The 16661-nt window shown below is 38.2% G+C and overlaps 1 protein-coding gene across 1 annotated transcript; it reads left to right on the plus strand.

Moving 5' to 3' along the window:
• The first annotated feature begins 8809 nt into the window (after positions 1-8809).
• On the plus strand, positions 8810-14890 carry cimip2c (ciliary microtubule inner protein 2C). Its single transcript, XM_066707194.1, has 4 exons — positions 8810-9118; positions 11043-11316; positions 12121-12230; positions 14747-14890. The coding sequence occupies exons 1-4, from the start codon at positions 9045-9047 to the stop codon at positions 14886-14888; spliced, it is 600 nt and encodes a 199-aa protein (XP_066563291.1). The 5' UTR covers positions 8810-9044; the 3' UTR covers positions 14889-14890.
• The last annotated feature ends 1771 nt before the right edge of the window (positions 14891-16661 follow it).

Below are 16661 nucleotides of genomic sequence, written 5' to 3' on the forward strand. Positions count from 1 at the left end.
ATCCATGACCATTTCCTTATTTTCATTGTTCCTTCTCACACCTATCTCAAAGTTGTTCAGATACACTTCTCAGTGCTGTTAGGTGAGGTGACGGCTGGGAATTGACATTCCAATCAGGACCGCAGTCTCACCTGCATTGTCACATGACTGGGAGCAGCCTGGGGAATTAACCTCTTGAATACAAAAGCGCACCTCTTCGTCCAGCGCACACCATTAATGCCGCTAAAGGTCAACTCTCTATAGCTGTCTGATTATGTCCATTTGGTATTCAAAAATTAATCAGTAATTACTGACACTGACATTAGTATATTTCCTGCCATAGTTAAGAAGGGGGGGAGTAACTGAGGCCACAGGCTTACAGTTGACCAGTGACTGGATTCAATCAAAACTTGGCTGAAGCCTTCTGTTTATCAGATGCTTTTTGTGTCTACTTATGTGCCAGTCAGAAGAGCTTTTTCCCTAATACACCTCACATGATAAGTATTTCCCTCATTAGTTAAAGAACCATTAAAAATGATTCAGTATTCAGTATTCAGCAAAAGTATGAATACAGCATTTCATGAAAACAGGCATTTTAAGTGACTACAGAAAGAGCAGTGGATACATTAATGCTTCCTCACAGATGCATAAACTCTGTGGCTGAATCAAGCCTATTAGAGGAGATAATGCAGAAGAGTCTGAAATTATGCAATTGCGTATACCCCAGTTGAAAACATCAGGGGGGCAAAAACCATTTGGAAAGATAATCCTGGTACAATAAAAACAAAAACAGACATCCCTGTCAAACACAGAAGCTCAGTGTGCTTTTTTGTAATTGGGGGAACAACACTCAAGTGTTTTCCAGCGACCAGAACAGTGTCATTATTTGTTCAGTGGCTTAGCAGGCATAATATCAATATGATTAGAAGCACTGTGCGTAGCTTTTCTAATTGAACCTTGTCTGTGGCATAACCCTACACCAATCCATATTTGCCGTGGCATTAGCCATGGGACAATGTTGTCCACAGCACAGCGTATCTGCAAAACCGAAACACTTTAATTTGTAACATAACAATGCTAATGGAGCAGAGAAAAAAACAATGGTGTGAGTCTCTTACACAGGGCAATACTGACAGAAACCTCCTTTTATCTTACCGTGTGCGTTTGTCTATTGTTTTTCAAATTAACACATACTGCTGTTAAGCTTGGTTTAACATGACTTATATAAAGTATTTGCTATTGCTATATTGTTCAAATTTTAGAATAATATATTTAATATATTTAGCATACACCTTGACGTAATTATGAATTCCAGCACCAGGGTTTGAATAGTAAAACTCTTTTCAGTCATGAAACTGTTCCTCTTCTAATTCCCACTGAGAGTGCGGTTGTCTCTGATCGAAGGACATGAAGCTACAGATTAAGCGCACACAATTTCAATTACTGACACAATGCAGATGACTAAATGAACTCCTCTGTTTATAACAATGTACAGCACATGAATACCAGCAGTAAAGAGGCGAGGAACTCACTGGCAAGGTTGTATAGCTCACTACACTCTTATCTGACATATCAATGAAGACCGCTTGTTCCCATGGTAACCTTGTTGTTGTTTTTTCCCCAAGAAACCAAATTGTAAGTAGGGTCAATAATCACTTGCCTTGTTTGTTTGCCATACATATTTTCTTCCTTTCATGTTGCCTTGTAGTATGTATTATTTACATTTTTTTTTTAAACAGAACCGAAATATACACTCATCCCTGCTTGGACATGTTAGTTCCCCACAAGGTTTGTTGGAATTTTGGAATTACATCTATCTAAAAGTATCAAAAACAATCCATTCTTGGGCCAGCTAATAATAATAATAATAAATACCAGAGGAGATATTCTGACCAAAGCAGACAATTATGCAGTGCAGCTATATCATGTATCTGACTGTACTGAGCTACATAATATTGTCTCAAGGGATGTACACTATCACACATTATGCTTTGAGATTTCTCTGGGGATTTACACTTAAACTGACAAAAGCTTCCCAACACCAAATCACCCTCTCTGTTATTTTAACTGTATTTTTGCTGCACGGGTGTTGGTAGTGACTGTAATTCCTAGCAGTTTTGTATGTGACCAAATAAGGGAAACAAATTTCCCAGGTTTACTGAAGATAATTTATTCTCTGGCATTTATTCAAACTAAAAAATTACTAACAATAATTCAAAAATATTTGTAAAGATTATTATTTTTATAAATGCTGAGGTGTATTTTTCCAATAGTCTTATACATACATCCAAACTAATAACATATAAGAATAAATACAGAATAAAAATAAAAACTTGGAAAATAATAATGTTCTGGGTTTGATCCATCAGCCAGTACTGTATCTGTTGTAAATCCAACTGGGAACAGTTTGGTCCACTTTCCATACCCTTATTGATATGCATCATATACTTCCCTGCTAACCTTCTCTCTTTGATAACAGTGAAGATGGTTATGGTGAATGAAGACTAAACTGTATATTTGTTTTATGTATTTGTCCTGAGGGGCAGGAAGGCTGTGAGTTATTTCTCTCATAGGATCTGTATTGCAAGTGTCAAGGCGTCTGTAAAGTAGTGAGGAGAAATATGTTTTCATAAAAACAGCGGTAAGTAATTACATTGAAAGAATAGTAACAACAAGAAGTGGAAAAGTGGAAATGAAAACTATTAGTTTATCTAACGGTATGTTTTTTACCTGTGTTAAGTATTTTACTATTGGACAACCTTAAGGAAAGTTTAGGTAAGCATAATGTATATATATGTACGTAATTGTAATGTAATTTAATGTAATGTAAGTCTATCATTGGGATGAACCACATGGATTAATCTGAACTCCAAATCAAACTGGGTGATAGAAAAACTCATGGTATGTCATAACAAAGTTGAACACATTTCTGGTGGCAGGTTTCTTAACAAACAACAACACACATAATAATAGTAATAATAATAATTATAATAATAATAATAATAAAATATGTATTGATAGTAACTGTATATCTAGAAACGTGTTTAATGATGTTTTTAAATTTACATTTGGTTTTGACAGGAAGTCCAAGTCCCTTTTTTCAGGGCAACACATGAATTATGTATATTCAATTTTTGGAACTGGAACGATTAAATTCCAATTGTAAAGAAATCCTTTTACTCATTGTTTTTTAACAACACTGTATATAACCCATCAGTTAGAAAAACTGTATCTTGTAAACCAATAGCACAAGTACCTCTTCAGTGGCTCTAAGTTGATACCTCTTTACAGAGTTAATTAAGTCCCTTATTTCCACGTTTTTTTTAATAAAACACAAATGTGTTCATTGCTACTCAATTTTTGTTTTTTTCCTGCTCAAATTTTTCAATAATTTGTTCTGTTTTTACAGCTATGCCTGTTTTCATTGTCACAGCTGTATATGCAGAACCTGCACCTCAGGCTAGCAGGCTCACTGAGAGGTGAGTCTCCTTTAAGTGCTGCTGAACAGGCAAACTCCTGAAGACAAGGCTGTTTTATTCAAAACTGAGATGCATGTCTTAAATTTCATCACATTATACTGCAACCATACAGAATCTCATTATTAAGATTTTAAAAGTAAAAAAAAAGTGATGATTTCTTCTTTACCATTCAGATTGTTACATAACAGCTGGAGGACATGGCTACCACTATAAATTCCACAGCATCTGATTTTATTGAGATGTCTGGGTCTGTGAAGCTGCCCCTGCAGCATATTGACCATTTGTGATGTACTCCGTCAGTTCTTGATCAGGCTTGGAAATTGTGACATCTTGCTTATAAGAAAGAACTTTAATTTGCCAGACACACATTTTACACAGGTCAAATTAAGGAGGGCAGCGACAAATTGTAACGCCTGTTTTCTGATGTTTTTTCTTTGGTACAAACACATGTGTGGTGTAAACTTCCAGCTTCATGCTGATAACAATTGTATTTATTGTGATCTGGAATCAAACTCAAATCTTCCTGTCCTAGTGTGCTGTGATTGATGTGGAATACTGTTAGAGCCACTGAGCCACTGTATTAATATATTCATGTATGGATCCTGATGAGACCAAACATGTAATACATTCAGATATGAATCCTAGGTGTAATTATGATTCCATGTATGGCAAATATTTGTAGTGTCACCAAGACTGCCTTCCTGGGTCTCTACACAGTTACTTGTTTACAACCCTATCTTTAACTGATGCTGAAAACTGGTTCATGCATTTATCACCACCAGACTGGATTACTGTAATGCATTGTGTAGCTTGCATTTCAAATAGCATGGTGGAGAGGTTACACTAAATACAGAACAATGCAAGCCATGCTCTTAGTGGAGCTACAATAAACAGAAGATGAAGATGAAAACTGCAGTCTGGGTTCTAAAACTGTTTCTTTCATTTTAATTAAAATAGTAAGAAATATTAAATGTTGAGACCCTGCTGTAAAACTTATCTAAGCATTAATGATTCTACCATCTACCATTATATTATGCATTGCTACAGTCAACAACGTCTTTAATTATATTTCTGCATACAGCTTTTGAAGGACATTAAGCAATCCAAATTACAGAGTTAAATCCACAGCCACAGTGCATTACTTACGCAGGCAATGTATATCTAAGGATATAAAAACATTTCAACAGTCCAAAGAAGCTGAAATTTCATCACAGAGTACTCTAAGAAAGAAATTATGTCAATTTGAGCAATTTATTTAATCTGCTCATTCCTATAATTATTCTTGGACTTCAGTGGCAGCCTGAGAAAGCTCATCTGTCCAAGGTGTGCCAGTGCTATGGAGCCGTGCTGCGAGGCGTGGGTGTCATGATAGTCACTCCTGTACAACCTCTCACTTCCACAGACAGCCAGGGAGGTGATAACCACACGCTGACTCATGCTATTTTGTCAGATATTGCCATTGACAGTGCTTATGTCACCATAAGGCCACAATACTACCAAAGGTCATCACAAAAAGTATTTTAGATTCTGTTAGATATGTACATGCCCATAAACCAAAGATGTTGATATGAAAGCATCTACATTTCAATGTGCTGAGCTAAAACATAAATTAGAGAATGGTTATACTTGGAGGACACATGGCCTTGTTGAATACCAGTATCGTAGGCGGGATAATTATGTTTTCTCTTTTCTGCTGTCTGGACATTACACTGCAGGTGTTAAGAGACATAACATGCCAAGTATCAGTTTTCCTACATCTTCTCTGGCTTGTCTATCATGCCCAGGATGCTGCATAATTCCAAACCTGAGACTGTGAGTCTGCTACTCAGTCAATAGCATTTAATGGATGGAGCCAGACTTCCTGTGTCTTAACAGTCAGGATATCCTCTGGCTAGCTGGGCTAATTTTCCTGCCTTTAAGAGTTTAGTCATTTGTGATTCAACACAGCACCAGTGTTGTTAAACCTCTAAGATTTGATTCTTATTTCATATCTATCCATCTATCCATCCCTCCATATATTTAAATACATGCATGTTAAGTGTAAGCAACATTTCTTTTAAATATTATATTTTTACAGTTTATGCACAGGAATAATGTGTGCCAACTCACAATATTTTTAGCCATGTGTCATGATATGTATAAAGGGATCAATACAGATTGACACTATACATGGTCTGTTTCTACCAGATTAGCAATTAACCCTGTTAAGGAAGACAAGAGTAGGGTGAGAAAGGATTGAACATCCATCCATCCATCCATTTTCGAAACCGCTTATCCTAGCGAGGGTCGCGGGGGGATTGAAAATGATGTTTTAAATCAATTCAAATAGTACCGCTGTAGACACCAATCAAATATTAGTACAACAACATGAGTATGACTATGCATTGATTTACTTATTTATGTATGTGTTAGTAGACACTCTTCCCAGTATGAAAGAGTTAAAGTGATGCTTAAGTTGAGATTGTGAGAAGAAATGCTTTACTTTCGCCCATTCTAAAGACGACAACAAAGAGAGAGAAAAAAACTGTGTGCTGGTCAGTGAAACAAGACTACGTTTAATAATTTTCTTGTATGATGTGAATCTAATTAATGCCCAATATCCCATTCTAATCAATAGGCAAATATTAGCAGCTACAGCTACATTACTCGATCAGTCTAAAGGTGCCCAGGTCGTGCGTATGAAGCCAATTTGAGCGTCTAGTTCTTCAACGTTTTATGATGATGATGATGGTGATGATGATTATAATTATTATAATTATAGTTTGTATCATTGTTAGCATTATCATCATCATTATTATTAATATTACGCCTGTTTCCCTTAATGATTGCTGCCTCCAGTTTTCAGCAGTGCCTATTATGCAACACCTGTGCAACTAACCAACCAACCTAACCAATCTCTCTCATCTCCAAAAAGATAAAATAGTTTGTATGAGCTCGATGGTAAATGCTGGAATAAAGATGTAGAACTTCATATGTAAAACGGAATAATTTCGTCCACTTGATATTATATACAATGCAAATAAATGGGTTGACCCCCTCCAGCAGGCTTAACATGGTCAAAAATATGTTTTTGTTGTTGTTGTTTTTTTTTTTTTACACCTACGGCTGTTATAGTGGCCGTAATTAATGTCTTATTAATAATGGATCGCAATGATACTGAGTTATTGAGGAAAATACATTCAATGTTATAAATTAGAGAATTGGAAAAAATATATATTAAAAATACAGCGAAAAGCATTTTAAGTTGCTCTATTGGGCGAATACGATTATATTGAAGATGATGCTTTATTATTACACACCCACAACTGAAACCCACTACAACCACATTTTCTACTTCGAGTCACATCAAAGTCAGATCAAAGAAACTCGTCCCAACTTCCCCGCACCGCCGTATCCAGCAATGCACCTTCATTTTCACATTATCAACACTTGCCATTCCTTATACACCTGATTTTCTTACACAGGTTCGGTATCAGTAGCAATGGTGAAAACACAAGGACGATACACATGTTATAAACGGCTGGTAAACAGTTAAAAACTTGTCCAGAATGAATTCTAGCTAACAGCAAAAGATGCGCAGCGTGGGTACCTCTGAACGCCACCTTGGCGATCCTGTCCCCCTTCCCTCGCAGATCTGTGACCGCTCTCAGGTGCACAAGCAGCGCCATGGGCAGGCAGATCAGGTCCGAGACTTCGGGGGGAAAGAGAGAGCTGCGGGTTTATAAATAAAAAAGAAATAAAGGGTTCCCCTTCACTCAGAGACTGCCTATACACAGAGCTTCTTATAGTCATGGAAAGGATTCTCCTCCCGTGCTGTACCAATACCAGCGCCGCTGCGTCCTGCTGACAGAGAGGATCTGAATTATTACACAGCTTTCATCTTATCCCGCTGGATGTGGCGCTGCTTGCTTTCCTTGTCCAGCGCCGGTTTCGGGCTGACTGAAGTGCTGGGAGACGCTGAGCTCTGTGCCAGTGCTGGAGACGCCGGGGTGGGTGCCATAGGGGGCGTCAGACGCGCACAACTGCCCACTTAAAACATGTGTCTGAATGCGTCCTGATGCTGGAGCCGTTCATCTCCATTATGCGCTGTATTGGGGTCCTGTCCAGGTACACTTCTGTGGGCGAAACACAACCGCTCTATTGGTGTCATATTCTACCCGTTGATGTCTTACCTCAACACATGTTTGGCCAAAAAACAATTGAAAAAAATAAATTAATTAAAAAGAGAATTAACTAATTATTAATGAATAAATTATTGAAGCCTATACATGCAATATAAATGCAACCATAAAACATGAGTATATGTCCCCGCGCGGGGTTAACCTCGACCCCGGAAACTACAACAACAATTCGGCTTAATAACACAACACCGAGCCCCAAAGGGACTGCCTCAAACAACTACACACACGTCCACATAGCACTGCACGGCCTATTCGTGTTTTTTTTGTAAGAAACATAATTAAAGGTAAATATGGTGTGAAAGAAAATGTAAACACTTCACTTTAGACAAATTAGTTTCAATTAAATACATTATCTACATAATTAACCAATTAGCTATATTCTAATTTTTTTATTAACATATATCTTACCATTCGGCGATACAGAAAATAAAAATCCTTTTCTTGATATTTAAAAAAATGTTATTTTTAAAACAACCAAACCTAATTTGTCGTACACCTTTCAGTAAATGTACAAATTTAAACAATACTAAATGTAAGTGCACTTTCACCTCATGACGCTGGGACACTTTAATTTATTAATTATCAATGAATGGATTAATTAATTAATCATGTCTGTACCAGGGGTATCAGATCCAGTCCTGGGCGGCCGCAGTGTCTGCTGCTGGGTTTCCTTCCAGACCAGCGCTTGGCTCCTTAATTGGTCTAATCAAACTGGGTTAATTTAACACTTCTCATCCATCCTCTGAAATGATTGTGTGTTCAATGTTTTGAGTCATCAACAATTTGTAAGGTATCGGCTGCAAAAATGTAAGTTTTAGACAAGCCCACTTGAGTAAATAATGACATTAATTAAGTAATAAGACACTGAGGGTCCCGGGGACTGGAGTCTGACAGCCCTGCTCTATACATATATAACAATCACAAACCTCAACGAGTATAGCATAATAATAATAATAATAATAATAATAATAATAATAATAATAATAATAATGATAAAGCTGCAATTAAAAAGACACTGTAATAACACACAACAGACTCCAATTGTAATAACAACTGCGGGAGAAGTTAATGCGCTGCCACGAGGGACCTTACGTCCAGCACGTAAGACGCGGTTGCCCGGCAACATGTCTTAAATATCGCTGTGTCGTCATCAGTGCCGCCGCTGCTGCTCGGCCGACTCGCCCCGGACCCGGACCCCCGACACGGACCCCGGACCCGGACCCGGACCCCCGACACGGACCCCGGACCCGGACCCGGACCCCCGACACGGACCCCCGACACGGACCCCGGACCCGGACCCCCGACACGGACCCCGGACCCGGACCCGGACCCCCGACACGGACAACTCCACCTCCACAGGGCAGCGGTTGAGTTACTTTGAATCGTGTTGTTTGCCCTTTCAGGTATGTCTCACAGAGGCGTCGGCACTCTGGTCAGCCACAGCAGTGCCACCTACACCCCCCCTGCCCTGATGCCCGGGTAAGAGCCTCAGAGCTGTGCTGTACGTCTCTTAGCTTCGTTTTATAGTTAGTACTTTATTGTTATTGTGTATTTTTTAATGTATACATAGCCTAGTAGTAGTAATGGTCATTTTCAGATCTGCCTATTCCTTTTTCAGTGGGGTCATGTAGTGATTTACTATTTTTATTTTGTATTGATCCTGGTGTGTGGAGGTTAATTTGTGCTGATCTGAATGGAAGCTGACCTTATGATTCAAATTGGTATTTATTTCGCGTCAGATGTGACATGGCATTTTGCTTTGTGTTTTGGTTTGTTTGAGTATCTGTAGCAACACATTTTGAGGAAGTTGGGTGTTGTGCCGATGCCCTCCTCCTCCTCCTCCTCCTCCTCCTAGCTGGGGGTCAGAGAATGTGCCTGGAGGGGAGGGCAATTGTGACGTGGACAAGTATAAGGCCTGAATCAGCCATTCAGGAAAGACTACGGTCACATTTGATGGCATGTAATATTCAATATGGCAGTGGCAAGGCTTTCGTGCATGGTCTTTTTTTAATTGAATTGGAACCAATCAATTTAAAAAAATGAAGGTCGTGGGTTGAATCCCTGGTAGGGGACACTGCTGTTTTATCCTCGAGCAAGGTACTTTACCTAGATTGCTCCAGTTGAAAAAACAACAACAACAAACCAGCTGTATAAATGGGTAATTGTATTTAAAAAAAAGAAAGAATGTGATATATTGTAACAAGTCTGCTAAGCAATATAATCATAATAATTTGAGCATGGGGAGCTGTTTCAGCACACATCAGTCTCCTGCCGAAAAGCCTAGGTATTCCAGCACAGGGAGGTATTCCAGAACACAACACGGCAACAGCAATGATTCACTATGACTGGTTCTTGGCTTGGTGCACAATGATCATTGGTGCCACTCACTTTATTCAAACTAAGTCTTCACAATTAATCATCTATATGATTGTTACATAAGCCAGAGATTCCCATCTCTGCTCCCTTTCACTGTTCAGAGTTCAGGATGTAACATAGCACTCTACTACTTCCTCATATGTCATTGTGAGGCTTGAAGATTATACGGGACACCTATGTTAATACGTTACTCACAACCTTACGCAGCAGTATGGTCAGAGCCCTCACTTGGGATTGACCCGCCATCTCTCCAGCACACCTCCAAACACCTCCTGCACTCGGCTCCACCTGCAGGGCGACACACTGGCTGCACTGAAAGACCTACGTAACTACACTCATAGCAGGATTACCGGGCATCGCTCATACACAATGAGCTACATTACATTTACACAGAATACCTTCTTTGTGTCATGGTTTGGAAGTGCAATAATGCTTGATTTTATTTTGCATATAAATGCACATACTCATGCATACATTTAAATCAATCAATATGCAGATATACATCAATATGTATTGAAATGGTTTGGATGCTTGTCCTGGAAGACAGGGGTTTGAAGGTATGAAGTAATTCTCATCTGGAATTCTGTTTTAATAAGTAAATAACTATCTTGTTTTAAATCTGAGGAATTATGAATGAGGTCCTCATGGGAGCACAGGGTAAAGGCAACAGAAAAAATGGTTTATTCAGCAGTTGTTACATATATTGAATAGGTCTGTTGGTGTGGGGAAAAGCTTTTTGTGGAGCTGCTGTGCAGTGGAATAGACCTGCATGAAGAGTGCTCTCTTCTTCCATATGTATTCCTCTAATCACTTTCCACCCATTCTCCCCTTTTTTTAATCAATACTATAGTTATATTTGCCCAGTTAGAAGGCCACAACCCACCCATAAGTGGGCTATTAAACAGCATTTATATCACAGTTTTCATAGTTAAAGGTAGTATTCTATAAATAGTGTGATATGGTCTGTACCATTTATGATCAGGTTATTCAATTATTTTGGTTGCTTCTCGTCCCTTCCTCTTCACAGGTACTGTGGCCATGTACCCACCGTTAAGTTTTCCTTTGGCGACACGTTTGGGAATGCTACCATGAGACACTTCCAGGATTTCCGTAGTGCTGTCCTGGAGTCCAGCAAGAGCCCTTACAGCTCCGGAGGCCAGTTCCCCACAGTCTACTCCCACAATCCCTCACTAGTGACAGCCTGCAGGTCTCGCAGTCGAGACAGAGCCCTGCTCACCCCGTACTGGTCCAGGCACAATGTGGATCTCAGCCGCCAGGAGGAACTCAAAAAGTTTGAAAAGGTGAAGTAAGAAGCAAAGCCTTCAAGATTGTAAGCAGGGATTACAATGGTTTGCTGTCAAATAATGTATTTGAATACATACCATCCATCTTAATATAAAGTATATAAATATAAATACATCACTATGAAAATAGAAACTGAAGTCAAAATTATGAATGTGTTGCAGTGAATCATATTTAATCAAATATATATATATATATATATATATATATATATATATATATATATATATATATATATATATATATATTCTTGAGCTACAACTTGACCAGAGGTTGAAAAACACTGAAAAACTCATAATTGAAAACTGCAATTGCTAACCCATCTAAACCAAAAGTTATAAATATTAAAACTGGTGTGTGTCCCTGGGTCATCACCACAGAGGGCACTATGGTTGTGGCATACATCATTCATTGACATGATATACTGGTTGGTCTCATCTTTTAATTTAATGTCTCATGTAGAAAATATTCATAGACTAAGAAAGGCGATTTTATTGGTTATTATCACACTGAATATATTTTTCAGCATTTCAATGTATGCTCACATTAGTGAATATCATTATAAATTGCCTGCATTCATTTTAACAACTTCTCTGTACTTTACGCAATGTGGTCAATTTTCTAAACGTGCAGTGATTGCTGAGTTTCCAATATCTGCCGTAACTTTGCTATGTTAAACATTTCAAACTAAAATGGCAAACCATATTGGATAAAAAGTATAAACAATATCTCAAATACATTTTGATTTGATCTGAGTCACAGTGATTGCTAAGACATTTTGTTACCTTGTACTTTTCATACAGCTTGCCCAGAATCACAGGGATGCTTACAAGGACACGACAGGAACCCTGCAGCCAGTGAAATACTTCATTCAACCAGTTAAGGAAAGCGAAAGATTCCCACAGAAGATTATGTAAGAATGCCAGTCTTCATTAAAAGTCAGCACAAACAAACAAGAAAGAAAATTACAAAGACCAAAAACATGCAGCTAAATTGTGTCTTCCTCAAAATGTGTCCATCAGTGGCTGTTGAGTTGCAACAAAGTCTAATATGAAGCTTGATTAGTTACATTTAAATGGTTAATCATTATATATTATTTAAGTCAAAATGCTATTGTGGAGTTGTGGTCAGGGCTCTGGAGTTCTGAGCAGAGGGTTGTGGGTTCAATCCCAGGTGACTGACTCTGCTGTTGTACCCTTGAGCAAGGCACTGTACCTAGATTGCTCCAGTACAAACCCAGCTGTATAAAAGGGTAATTGTATGTAAAAAATAATTTGATCTATTTTAACAATTGCTCAACAACAAAGTCACTCTAGATAAGGGCTAAGAAATATAATAATAAAATGTATTTAAATATATATTGTGCCTGTGGCTCTTGTTGGATGACATGCCACAAGGATCACAGCTTTTTTCACAGTATTACTTACTGACTTTGGGAAAAGCTTTTTATTTTTTTATTTTTTGTGTTTAATAAATGTTCCCTTTTTCGCTTTCTTGTGATAATGGCGTTTGGTCTTCAGGTTTGTAAATTAGCCTGTAGGCCCGTGGTCAATTACAAATTAGTTGTGTTGACACTGACATGAATGCAATCACACTCATGAACAAAGATGAGTACAAGTGCAAGACAAGATTATTATTTTTACTGTAAAATTACCCTCCAGTCAAAAACGACTTCTTCTGAATATTTGTGCTATAAATGGGTTCTTGGTGTGACATTCGCTTCCTTTCATGTCAACAGAAGTAGCCGTTTGCTCCAACAAAGTGTTTTCTTCCTGCTTTGCCCTTCTGCATTGTAGTGGCCTGCTCACATTCCTCAAAAAGCTTTCCTGTCTTTTAATTTGCTAGTGGCGAACATGTCAGTGTAAGAAGAAGGACCATTTTAAAATGTAGTCCTTGGCTCAATATATATATATATATATTTATAGATCTCAAAATGCAGCCAGTTTCATACAGGTTCTTGAAATGTGTGACTAGGTTCTTTGACTAAATATGAAATTAACTTTTAAATTAAATTAAGTTATAAAACACTTCCTCTGCAAGTTCAAATGTCGAATGGACTGGCTGTGACTATGCATGCTGTATATATTATTTACATGTCAGTAAAGAATTGTCTTCTGTTGTCTTGTACTAGCTTAAAGGTAAATGTATGAAAGTGATTAGGGTCATATGATTTCTGTTATCAATACCTGTCAACCCTGCATGGCTGGATGTTATTGTGTAATCTGTGTACACATGGGTTTGCAGTTTATTTCCCTCTGCAGTTTTATAGTTTGGGATCACAAAACGAAAGATCATACAATGGTTTACAAAATACTAGGATATATCTAATATTTGTATTTAAAAAATCATCAAATGGGAAACAAAATAAATTATACATTTTCACAAATTTTACTTGTATTTATTTTGTAAAAAATGAATAAAATAAAGCTAAAGCTGCTGGAAGAGAAATAAAATGTGACGCAGTGTTGTGTGCAATCTGGAAACTGATGACGGATATTTTTGAATGAAAAATTGTATCCATAATGGTGATTTTGTATTTATGTAAATTCAAAAAGAAATCATTGAAATATGTATTGTCATTTATCAATCAAAAATTAAGATTTATTTTCCATTTCATAGTCTTCCAATTAACAACTATGATCTGATGTTTGCTGGCAGAGAAACAGTAACATCAACATTGAAAATTGGATCTCTCTCTCCTGCTTTCTAACGAACACTGTGCTAATTAAACAAAGACATTCTGCTGATCACAACACCCTGCATTAGTTCAATATGCTCACCCAACAAACAAACATCTCACATTGTATCTAACTGAAAACTAGAATACCTGAATGAACATTTAATTCCTGCTGTTTTGCACAGGCTCCGTTCCAACATAATTTTAACAGAAGTTGCTAAATATTTGTTTTTAATTAAATGGCAAGGGCACCACGTTACACACACACATACACCCCTTCTCCATGTTTACTTGCTTTAATAATCCGAGAGACACTGTCTTTTGCTTGAGGATTTTGAATTTTGAGTATGTCAGTGGGAGCGATACAATCATTCTATGTAAAGTAATAATATTATGGCTCTCTCGTGGTGTGGGTGAAGCGAAGGATATCTTGAAGCATGAGCTTGTATAGCAGCATGTTTCGATTGTAGTAAAATGGTTCAATAGCTAGGCTAGGCAAGGCAACACATCCTGATCCAGAGAAATGTGTTTATTAAGAACCTTGCATTGAAAAAGCACACCACAGGTTGACGGGTGGATTTATTGATACATGCACTTACACAGATGGATAAAAGGCTTTTCTGCTGTTGAATCAGTTTGCTGAAAAGTTACAGGTATCCTGGGCCTGTCGTGTGTGTTTGTCTGTGGGGGTGACATAAACACTGGGGGAGTAGTGTCTGATTGGAGGGAGCTAACACTGCTGTCTCTGTTAGAGATCAACCCTCTGAGAAGAAGTGCATGACCTCCTGCCCAGCTCTGTTACTGGGAGCACGGAGGTACCAGACCTTCACGTCGGGCCTGAGGACGTCCCAAAGTGACCGGAAAACGAGGGACATGTTCTTTGAGAGACGATAATCTGCTCCTTTGTATGAATAAAAACATGATGTTCTGACTGCGTGCAACTGTTTCACTGTGAGCATAATCGGGGCTGCGTTTAAAGACCAGTTGAAAATTCCCATCAGTCTTCGCTGCAGAACAAATTCATCCTCATTACTGAGCATTCAGCTCTCATTTACATACTGATATTTGTTTATTTGTCTGGAGAGGACAGAAATACATTCAGACTATATTTTCTTATTGAATTAATATTAGAAAAGCAAATTTTAGATTTTAAGTGCCAATGTAGTTTGTGTCCTTTATAAGATTGATCTGGCCTTTAAAAGGGATGTGTGATGCATTGGCTTTAAAGCCTACCATGTTTCACTACCTGTGGTGATGACCTTGTTTCAATACATGATGGCATAATGCCTTAACAGAGGCAGATGACTTGTAAGTATTTGCTGCTCATAAATCATAAATCACAGGGACACAAAACAGGATCCATAGGTAATGCATTGAATTGTTTGTACGAGTTAGATTAATAAACAGGCTGGTGGGTTTGTGGAGGTATTAATTCCATAGAGACATCACAACAATGAAAGATGCATATAGAGCAACAATGACTATAAAGATCAGTATTATTTGCATGGTGATTACAGTGTCTTCAGATCCATTATACATCTCTTCAATACAATTACCATCCTGACAATCTATTTTAAGAAATGGGATTCCCATGTTCTACATGAATAATTTGTGTCTTGAACAAAGTATTTATGGAAGTGGGAGTCGGTACACATTCTCCCATTTGGAATATGCATATATTTATAATACATGTTTAAATAAATATGTTGTATTATATATATATATATATATATATATATATATATATATATATATATACACTCACCTAAAGGATTATTAGGAACACCTGTTCAATTTCTCATTAATGCAATTATCTAACCAACCAATCACATGGCAGTTGCTTCAATGCATTTAGGGGTGTGGTCCTGGTCAAGACAATCTCCTGAACTCCAAACTGAATGTCTGAATGGGAAAGAAAGGTGATTTAAGCAATTTTGAGCGTGGCATGGTTGTTGGTGCCAGACGGGCCGGTCTGAGTATTTCAAAATCTGCTCAGTTACTGGGATTTTCACGCACAACCGTTTCTAGGGTTTACAAAGAATGGTGTGAAAAGGGAAAAACATCCAGTATGCGGCAGTCCTGTGGGCGAAAATGCCTTGTTGATGCTAGAGGTCAGAGGAGAATGGGCCGACTGATTCAAGCTGATAGAAGAGCAACTTTGACTGAAATAACCACTCGTTACAACCGAGGTATGCAGCAAAGCATTTGTGAAGCCACAACACGTACAACCTTGAGGCGGATGGGCTACAACAGCAGAAGACCCCCCCGGGTACCACTCATCTCCACTACAAATAGGAAAAAGAGGCTACAATTTGCACAAGCTCACCAAAATTGGACCGTTGAAGACTGGAAAAATGTTGCCTGGTTTGATGAGTCTCGATTTCTGTTCAGACATTCAGATGGTAGAGTCAGAATTTGGCGTAAACAGAATGAGAATATGGATCCATCATGCCTTGTTACCACTGTGCAGGCTGGTGGTGGTGGTGTAATGGTGTGGGGGATGTTTTCTTGGCACACTTTAGGCCCCTTAGTGCCAATTGGGCATCGTTTAAATGCCACGGCCTACCTGAGCATTGTTTCTGACCATGTCCATCCCTTTATGACCACCATGTACCCATCCTCTGATGGCTACTTCCAGCAGGATAATGCACCATGTCACAAAGGTCG

The sequence above is a fragment of the Amia ocellicauda genome, chromosome 1 (genome assembly GCF_036373705.1).
Source record: "Amia ocellicauda isolate fAmiCal2 chromosome 1, fAmiCal2.hap1, whole genome shotgun sequence".
Classification (NCBI taxonomy): Eukaryota; Metazoa; Chordata; class Actinopteri; order Amiiformes; family Amiidae; genus Amia; species Amia ocellicauda.